This window comes from Oncorhynchus tshawytscha, linkage group LG09 (assembly GCF_018296145.1).
Source record: "Oncorhynchus tshawytscha isolate Ot180627B linkage group LG09, Otsh_v2.0, whole genome shotgun sequence".
Classification (NCBI taxonomy): Eukaryota; Metazoa; Chordata; class Actinopteri; order Salmoniformes; family Salmonidae; genus Oncorhynchus; species Oncorhynchus tshawytscha.
Window position 1 is genome coordinate 69125949 of NC_056437.1, and position 10094 is coordinate 69136042.

Consider the following 10094-nt stretch of genomic DNA (forward strand, 5'->3'; position numbering starts at 1 on the left):
TATTCTCATGCTAGTCTAGAAACCAACTATAGAAAAAAAGATGACTACGGTATGTGCTACGAAGAGCATTAAGAGGAGTAACAAACTAAGTCCATGTCATTTTGTTGTCTAAAACTGTCTTATTCTAATGCTAAGACAGCATGATACAGTAACTTTACCATTGTGTTTGGCCTCATCATGGCCATGGCAGCTCAGGTGCTGTGCCTTTAAACAGCAAAGGGTTGCCATAAACCTGTAACCTTAACCCTCAGTCCCATAGCACACCTTTTGCCAGATAAGAGACATATTAACACAGTACACATACACTCAGGTCTTCTATATTCACACACACACACGTGCACACACACACACAGACACACAGTACAAAGAAGGTTCAGGTCCTTATTGATTTCCGTTTGAAGTCCCAGGTTTACTGAAGTGGCTGCTGTCTTTAAGGTAAGATAAAGTTCATTTGGATTCATATATTTGCTGTGCGTTAACATTCAGTATAATATGACTATAGGTCAACAGAACTTTGTTGGTATGAATGTATGATTTGGCTCCCGAGTGGTGCAGTGATCCAAGGCACTGCATCTCAGTGCTAGAGGCGTCACTACAGACCCTGGTTCGATTCCAGGCTGTATCACAACCGGCCGTGATTGGGAGTCCCATAGGACGGCGCACAATTGGCTCAGCGTCGTTAGGGTTTAGCCGGGGTATTCCGTCATTGTCAATCAGAATTTGTTCTTAACTGACTTGCCTAGTTAAATAAATAAACAATCTACTCTGACAGATGGAATAGATTATTATTGGTGTTGACTCTGTGTTGTACACATTGACTATGCAATAGTTAATAGGTAATGAGTGGAGAACAGGTGGGCTTCTTAAAGAAAAACTAACAAGTCTTTGAGAGCCGGAATTCTTACTGGTTGGTAGGTGATCAAATACTTATGTCATGCAATAAAATGCAAATGAATTACTTTAAAATCATACAATGTGATTTTCTGGATTTTTGTTTTAGATTCCGTCTCTCTTGAAGTGTATCTATGATAAAAATTACAGACCTCTACATGCTTTGTAAGTAGGAAAATCTGCAAAATCAGCAGTGTATCAAATACTTGTTCTCCCCACTGTATGTGACATAACTCCTCTGTTTCTATTCATAATATAATAAAAAAAATATAATACACATTTTTAACATTGTTTCCATAAAGAATGTTTTTTTAATTCATCAGTATATTTGAGTTTAACCATAACATTTGTTGTATTATTTGTTCTATCTTTTCTGGAGGATAAAATTGAAATTGTAACCACCTTTGTATGGCTTGTTTAAGAAAGGGCAATACTTGAAATAAAATTGTCATGCCCTGATCTGTTTCATCGGTCCTTGTGCTCGTCTTGCCACCTCCAGGTGTCGCCCATCTTCCCCATTATCCCCTGGGTACTTATACCTGTGTTTTCGGTCTGTCTGTGCCAGTTAGTTTTGTTCATCAAACCTACCAGCATTTTCCCCCCTGCTCCTGTCTTGCCTATTGTTCCTGTTTTCTCGGTTTTGACCTTTTCTGCCCACCCTGACCCTGCCTGACAGCCTGTACCTTCGCCCCACTACTCTGGATTATCAACCACTGCCTGCCTTGAACTGACGTTTGCCTGCCCCTGTTGCTGTAATAAACATTGTTACTTCGACACAGTCTGCATTTGGGTCTTACCTGAAACGTGATAAAAATGTCATTTTCAATTAGACGAAAATTAGAAGTTGCAATCTGTATAAATGCAAAAAGGCAATTTTTGAACAAAGGATGAGCCTTTCTTAATAATCTACTGGAGAACCATTTTGGGACTAAGTATAATTTATGTATAAGTGACGCTTTTAGTGAGAGGTTTAACGCTTTAATATTTAATCATTTTAGCCCCCCAAATTCATATTCATTACATACAGTTAAAGTCGGAAGTTTACATACACTTAGGTTGGAGTCATTAAAACCAGTTTTTCAACCACTCCACAAATGACTTGTTCACAAACTATAGTTTTGGCAAGTCGGTTAGGACATCTACTGTGTGCACGACACAAGTAATCTTTACAACAATTGTTTACAAACAGATTATTTCACTTATCATTCACTGTATCACAATTCCAGTGGGTCAGAAGTTTACATACACTAAGTTGACAGTGCCTTTAAACAGCTTGGAAAATTCCAGAAAATTATGTCAAGGCTTTAGAAGCTTCTGATAGGCTAATTGACATCATTTGGGTCAATTGGAGGTGTACCTGTGGATGTATTTCAAGGCCTACCTTCAAAATCAGTGCCTCTTTGCTTGACGTCATGGGAAAATCAAAAGAAATCAGCCAAGATCTCAGAAAAAAATGTGTAAACCTCCATAAGCCTGGTTCATCCTTGGGAGCAATTTCCAAATGCCTGAAGGTACCTTGTTCATCTGTACAAACAATAGGACACAAGTATAAACACCATGGGACCATGCAGCTGTCATATCGCTCAGGAAGGAGACACATTCTGTCTCCTAGAGATTAAGGGAATTTTGTGCGAAAAGCGCAAATCGATCCCAGAACAACAGCATAGGGCCTTGTAAAGATGCTGGAAGAAACAGGTACAAAAGTACCTATATCCACAGTAAAATGAGTCCTATATTGACAGAACCTGAAATGCCGCTCAGCAAAGAAGAAGCCACTGCTCCAAAACCGCCATAAAAAAGCCAGACTACGGTTTGCAACTGCACATGGGGACAAAGATCATACTTTTTGGAGAAATGTTCTCTGGTCTGACGAAACAAAAATAGAACTGTTTGGCCATAATGACCATCATTATGTTTGGAGGAAAAAGGGGGAGGCTTGCAAGCCGAAGAACACCATCCCAACCTTGAAGCATGGGGGTGGCAGCATGATGTTGTGGGGGTGCTTTGCTGCAGGAGGGACTGGTGCACTTCACAAAATAGATGGCATCATGAGGCAGGGAAATTATCTGGATATATTGTAGCAGCATCTCAAGACATCAGTCAGGAAGTTAAAGCTTGGACGCAAGTGGCTTTTCCAAATGGACAATGACCCAAAGCATACTTCAGGACAACAAATTCAAGGTATTGGAGTGGCCATCACAAAGCCCTGACCTCCATCCTATAGAAAATGTGTGGGCAGAACTGAAAAAGCGTGTGCGAGCAAGGAGGCCTACAAACCTGACTCAGTTACACCAGCTCTGTCAGGAGGAATGGGACAAATTTCACCCAACTTATTGTGGGAAGCTTGTGGAAGGCTACCCAAAACATTTGACCTAAGTTAAACAATTGAAAGGCAATGCAGGCAATGCTACCAAATACTAATTGAGTGTATGTAAACTTCTGACCTACTGGGAATGTGATGAAAGAAATAAAAGCTGAAAGAAATCATTTTCTCTAGTATTATTCTGACATTTCACATTCTTAAAATAAAGTGGTGATCCTAACTGACACCAGACAGGGAATTTTTTACTGGGATTAAATGTCAGGAATTGCTAAAAACTGAGTTTAAATGTATTTGGCTAAGGTGTATGTAAACTTCCGGCTTCAACTGTAAGTGGGCATGTTTAAATGTGTCTGGCTTATCATTCCAAATACAATTAAATATGTTTTGCCCATATGATTCAAAAATCGTGTCATCTGGAGTAGGCAGGGCCATTAGTAAGTAAGTAAACTGTGATAGGACCAAAGAGTTAATCAATGTGATTTTTTTCAATAGATAGACATGTATTTACCTCTCCATGGTTGCAGAATTGTATCTATTTTTGCTAACTTTCTATTGAAATTAATTCTGGCAAGTTCAATTTATATTTTTTGAGATGTGAATACCAAGTATGTCTACTTTAAATCAAATCAAATCAAATCAAATTTATTTATATAGCCCTTCGTACATCAGCTGATATCTCAAAGTGCTGTACTTCACCATCCTCCCATTTTATTGGTAGACTACAAAGTAGTGTAAATACAGTTTTTAAACGATCCAATACGTAATATGGCACTCTTGTCATAATTAGGTTTTAGTCCAGAGAGGCTAGAAAAGTGATCAAGATCTTCAATGAGACTGCAGGGATCCAGATTGCGGACTTAAGAAAAAACTTGAGTCATCAGCATACATTGACACATTTGTTTTTATCCCCTGGATTTCTAACCCCTTGATATTCTTATTGGATCTAATTTTAATAGCTAGCATTTCAATGGCCATAGTAAATATGTATAGAGACAATGAACAGCCTTGTTTTACTCCTCTTAAAAGCTCAATACTTTCTGAGAAGTAACAATTATTTTCTATTTTACATCTGGGGTTGCAGTACATAATGTTAACATTATTATTAGGAAATACATCCTTGCAATTAATACCATTCAGTGGAAATGGAGGAGACTGAAAAGAAAACATATAAGTACCTCCATTTCTTTTTGTTTTTCCTCTAACCTATTTTGTTTCTATCACGATATCATGCCCTGGCCTTAGTTATCTTTGTTTTCTTTATTATTTTGCTTAGGCCAGGGTGTGACATGGGTGATTTATGTGTTTTGTCTTGTCTAGGGTTTTTTTGTAGATTTATGGGGTTGTGTTCTTTTAGGTGTCTAGGTAAGTCTATGGTTGCCTGGATTGGTTCTCAATCAGAGACAGGTGTTTATCGTTGTCTCTGATTGGGAGCCATATTTAGGCAGCCATATTCTTTGGGCATTTTGTGGGTGATTGTTTCCTGTGTCAGTGTTTGTGCCACACGGGACTGTTTTCACGGTTCTTGGTTTGTAGTTGTTCATGTTTAGTGTCTCTTATTAAAGAACCATGAACTATAACCACGCTGCGTTTTGGTCCGCCTCTCCTTCCCAGGAAGAAAGCCGTGACACACGACCGTCGTATAAATAATTGGATCAAGGCGCAGCGTGAGTAGAGTTCTACATTTTAATGATAGTGAAAACTTCCAAAACAACAAAAATATAACGATCGTGAAATACGTAGCGCAGATAGGCACTCACACAAAACAATATCCCACCTAGCAGGTGGGAAAAAGGACACACTAAGTATGATCCCCAAGAGGTATTGATAATCAGCTGCCTCTAATTGGGAACCATACACACACACACACACTATACACACACATACCTAGAAACCCCCCTAGTCACGTGACAGTTCTCTATAGTCCAGTTTCCATTACCGTCTACCTGCGCTGTTACTTCTTTTTCCTTTATTAGTCTAATCTCTTTTGACCCAAACTGCTTTTGTTTTAATGATGAGTATTTTTTTTTAAATTTTACCTTAATTTAACTAGGCAAGTCCGTTAAGAACAACTTCTTATTTTCAATCAGGGCCTAGGAACAGTGGATTAACTGCCTTGTTCAGGGGCAGAACAACAGATTTTTTTTTACCTTGTCAGCTCTGGGATTTGATCTTGCAAACTATCGGTTACTAGTCCAATGCTCTAACCACTAGCCTACCTGCCGGAATTCAATACAATGAGTATTGTATTGAATGGCCTCTAAAAGTACATTTAAAACTGTCCCATACAAGAAGGGGATCCTCTATACCTATGTTGTGAAAAAAAGTACATTATAAATAATTTTGTCTTAGTTAAGAACATTCAATAGGCTTTGATTACATTTACAATATCCCCGTCCACGTGGAAATTTTGTAAGAGATATTAGAGGCCAATTAGATGGTGGTCCAATCGCTTTCGGTCTCCAATTAATACTTTAAAAAACACTTTTGATGCCATCAAGAATGAGACTAGGAAGTAATCAAGACGGCTAGCTTGATTAAGCCTCCCCCATGTATATCTCACTAGGTCAGGGTTTTTCAGCCTCCATATATTCTAATAATGTATCCATGATCTTTGGGATCTCCTTAAGTGCTTGAAGGGTGATAGTTTTGTCGTGTGATTTCCTTTACGATCCATTGATGTACTTAAAACCCTATTATAATCTCACACCATAATAGATAATAATAGATTAATATGTTGCTTGTGAGCTCAATAGATTATTATATATATTTTTGAAGAAGTATGGCTCATCATTATTTGGCCCATATAGATTAATTATCCAGATCTGTTTTTGGTCCAATAGCATATTTAAAAGAATCCATCTTCCTTGCGGATCTGTTTGCACATTCGGATCAAAATGTGTATTAATTAGTATAATCACCCCTTTTGAGTTTATTTGCCCATGACAAAAATATATTTCTCCCTCCCAGTCCTTTTTCTACTGAACATAATCTATATTTGTAGAATGAGTTTCCAGTAAACAATAGATACATTTTTACCTGCAAAGAGAAATAATATTTTTTATTTATTTATTATCTGCTAAGTCATTACAATTACAACTGGCTATACTTATTTCCCCACTTACCATAATGATACCCACGTTTCAATTATACTTATCACAACCAATGTTTGTAAACTTACCATCGAAAAACACCATGATTTAATTTCAAGTTTCAAGTTCATCATATCCATTCTGCATTGCCATAAGTCTAACTTTAAGTCCACTTAGTCCACGGTTCCATACAGCATGAATAAAGAAAGTCCATAATGGAAAAAAACATTTTTTGTAAAAAACAAATGAATCTGTAATTGTACTTTGTAATGAGGTGCATATGTGTATTGGGGACTACTTCAACAGGAGGTAGCTATCACTCACAGCCACCTTGCAATCTTCGAGTCCTTGAACATTTGGTTGTTTACTTATAATTTATCGACCACTAGACGAACATTCTTCTTCTTTGCTTGGAGCCCTTTTAAATGGGGCACAGGGCACGTCATCACTTCACTATTTCATGGGGAAATAGTTCATTAATAGAGAACGGGGTGTTCTTCAATTCCCTAACCTGCTATAACAAGGCAATTTTCATTTTTTAATGTGCGTCATCATAGCTACGATTGGACGGGGCCTTCACTCTGAAAATCAGTTGTTTCCACCTGTCATCTTGAGATTACGTTTCATGAACACCTTGACTTTTTCCTCCGTTGACTGATAGTTTTTTGTTTTCATCCTCCTTTATTCCTATTATAACAATATTATTCTTCATACTTCTGCACTTTGAATTATTACAGACTATGTTCTACATTGTAGAATAATAGTGAAGACATCACAACTATGAAATAACATGTATGGAATCATGCAGTAACCAAAAGAGTGTTAAACAAATCAAAATGAATTTATATTTATAATTCTTCAAAGTAGCCACCCTTTGCCTTGATGACAGCTTTACACACTCTTGGCATTCTCTCAACCAGCTTCATGAGGTAGTTGTGTTTGTCCTTGCAGGTTTCTACTGAGGTGCAGGTGTTAACTTCACAAGATGCCGATACAAGACACGTTTCTCATTTTAGAGTAAGAGTCCCCTTCCTGTTCACCTTCATATCCGTCGAGGACACACACGCACAAACACACTCTGAAATAGACTTTGCCTGTCACTTGTCACGAACTCCTACAGCGACGAGAAATTCACCAACCAATTACCTTCTCTTCCCTTAGAATCTTCATCCCGTTGATCACATTTGGCATCAGCATCGTCTGCTGCATAGCCTTCTGTAAGTCCTTACACCGGGCCCGCGAGGTGCATCTGGACCGGGAGGAGAGACGAGACAGGCCCTCCATCTATGTCATTCCCTTCCCCACAGTATCTTATGACAACGAAGACATCCACAGGCCTCCTCGCTACAGCAACTCAGAGTTCTACAGCCCACCTCCTGCCTACAATGAGGTAATAGTCCATCCTAAACATGAGGTAAAAATTGTACCGCACAGTAGGGTTTACAACAATACAATGGATTTTTATTCACACTTTTTGGGTAAAACACTGTACTGTATTGTAAATGTGTTTTAATCTCTATTCATCCACTTTTGATCTAATTATGTCTAGGTGGAGATGAAGCCAGACTTTATCCACCCAGAGCTTCCTCCAGCCTATTCTGAGCTCTCCAACACACCTGTTTTCCCCATGCAATCTTACTCAGTGCCTCCTGAACCCCACTCCCAACCATAGGACCGTACCACCTTAGGAATCCTGTGAGGGGGAGGCCTGAGGCCACAGACTAAGGGATAAATAACACAGAAAATGGCACATACTGTATGTGGAGTGGGGATCCTGAAGCTGGACATGTATACCACAGAGACTTGGTCCTTGGGAATGTGGAATGGGGACGTGAGGTGGAAAGTTTGGAGACCATAAGGAAAAGCAAGTGTTTGGACGTCTATGAAAGTGTGTACTTTAAAGCAAAAGTTGGGGATAAGAGATCAAATGGGGTTGCGTAGTAGCTATAGCTACCAATCTGTACAAACCAGTGTGTAAATATTAAGAAATCTTTCACATTTTATTTTTCAAAGTGTAACTCAGAATAGTTTATTAATTTATGTAAAATCTCATGGACCTTGTTGTGTAATATGGTAAATTATTTTAACTATTTTGACATTGGGAATAAAGTCTGTTCTCATATCAATGATCTGATCTGTCCTATATTAGCCATTTATGATGCTGTAACACATTGTCCATGCTCTTTGGCCCAATAGGTTACATAACAGCCCTACCCAGGAAGCTGTTCTGTGAAACACTGGTAAGATATTGAACAGACAAACTGATAAAAATGTACTATGTGATGGACATGACAGGTTGTGGCATAGCTCTCGGTTATAAATATGTTATTTCCTGTTACTCCAGTTGCCCAATCATATATCCTTACATGAATTGGAACAAGTCTTTGGCTGATGATGTGTAGTGTATGAAGTGACAGCAAAATGGTAACCCCTTCATTTAATGCCCCCTTGCCTATTTCTATTTTTTATGGATGCCCATTCGCTTCTGCCAAGGCAGCAGCTTTTCTTCCTGGGGTCCAAACATATTAAAGCACTTACATTACAGATAAAACAAAACATTAAACAGAACATCATATAACATTATTACCCCACTACATATCTACAAAACAAAATGTGCTATACCACCATACAACAATATCACAATGCATGTGTCTGTACCTTTCTATATCTCTTCACAGTCCCCGTTGTTCCATAAGGTGTATTTTTTACCTTTTTTTTTAGCTGATTCCACTGCTTGCATCAGTTACCTGATGTGGAATACAGTTCGATGTAGTCATGACTCTAAGTGGCACTGTGCGCCTCCCATAGGCTGTTCTGGACTTGGGGCTGTGAACTTCAACTTGCTAAATTTCCACATTTTTCATTATGAGAAGTAGTTGAGGATTAGTGAGTGATTTGTCACAAATACAATGCTTTTAGTTTTGTAAATATTTAGGACTAACTTATTCCTTGCTACCCATTGCGGAAACTAACTGCAGCTCTTTGTTAAGTGTTGCAGTCATTTCAGTTGCTGTAGTAACTGACGTGTATGGTTTTGAGTCATCCGCATACAGTACATAGACACACTGGCTTTACTCAAAGCCAAAGGCATGACGTTAGTAAAGATTGAAAAAAGTAAGGGGCCTAAACAGCTACCTTGGGGAATTCCTGATTCTTCCTGGTTTATGTTTGAGAGGCTTCCATTAAAGAACACCCTCTGTGTTCTGTTAGACAAGTAACTCTTTATCCACATTATAGCAGGGGGTGTAAAGCCATAACGCATACATTTTTTTCAGCACCAGACTACGATCGATAATTTCAAAAGCTGCCCTGAAATCTAACAAGACAGCCCCCACAATCATCGTATCATCAATTTCTCTCAGCCAATCATCAGTAGTGCTGTGCTTGTTGAGTGCCCTTCCCTGTAAGCATGCTGAAAGTCTAGTGTCAATCTGTTGACTGTGAAATAGCATTGTATCTGGTCAAACTATTTTTTCCAGAAGTTTACTAAGGGTTGATAACAGGCTGATTGGTCGGCTATTTGAGCCAGTAAAGGGGATTGATTATTATTGGGTAGCAGAATGACTTTAGCTTCTCTCCAGGCCTGAGTGCACACACTTTCTAGTAGGCTTAAATTGAAGATGTGGCAATATCGTCCGGCCATTATCCTCAGTAATTTTCCATCCAGATTATCAGAACCCGGTGGCTTGTCATTGTTGATAGACAACAATAATTTTTTTCTCCTCTTCCACAAAGACTTTACGGAATTCAAAAGTACAATTCTTGTCTTTCATAATTTGGCCAGATATACT

General features: G+C 38.6%; 1 protein-coding gene across 3 annotated transcripts; it reads left to right on the forward strand.

Moving 5' to 3' along the window:
• Positions 1-282: 282 nt before the first annotated feature.
• On the forward strand, positions 283-8432 carry si:dkey-283b1.6. 3 transcript variants are annotated; one of them, XM_042327313.1, is made up of 5 exons: positions 283-435; positions 1001-1056; positions 7255-7320; positions 7465-7693; positions 7853-8432. In XM_042327313.1, the coding sequence occupies exons 3-5, from the start codon at positions 7289-7291 to the stop codon at positions 7973-7975; spliced, it is 384 nt and encodes a 127-aa protein (XP_042183247.1). In that variant the 5' UTR covers positions 283-435; positions 1001-1056; positions 7255-7288; the 3' UTR covers positions 7976-8432. The 3 variants fall into 3 exon arrangements, with proteins under 3 accessions (XP_042183247.1, XP_042183246.1, XP_042183248.1); XM_042327312.1 differs by lacking the exon at positions 1001-1056; XM_042327314.1 differs by lacking the exons at positions 283-435; positions 1001-1056 and adding an exon at positions 4693-4878.
• The last annotated feature ends 1662 nt before the right edge of the window (positions 8433-10094 follow it).

What these genes read in the sequence shown, in the direction of transcription:
- si:dkey-283b1.6 (XM_042327313.1), top strand. Translation starts at nt 7,289, where the DNA reads ATGCCGATACAAGACACGTTTCTCATTTTAGA. An exon ending in GACACGTTTCTCATTTTAGA is followed by an intron (nt 7,321 to 7,464) that starts GTAAGAGTCCCC and finishes CTCTTCCCTTAG; the next exon opens with AATCTTCATCCCGTTGATCA. An exon ending in CACCTCCTGCCTACAATGAG is followed by an intron (nt 7,694 to 7,852) that starts GTAATAGTCCAT and finishes AATTATGTCTAG; the next exon opens with GTGGAGATGAAGCCAGACTT.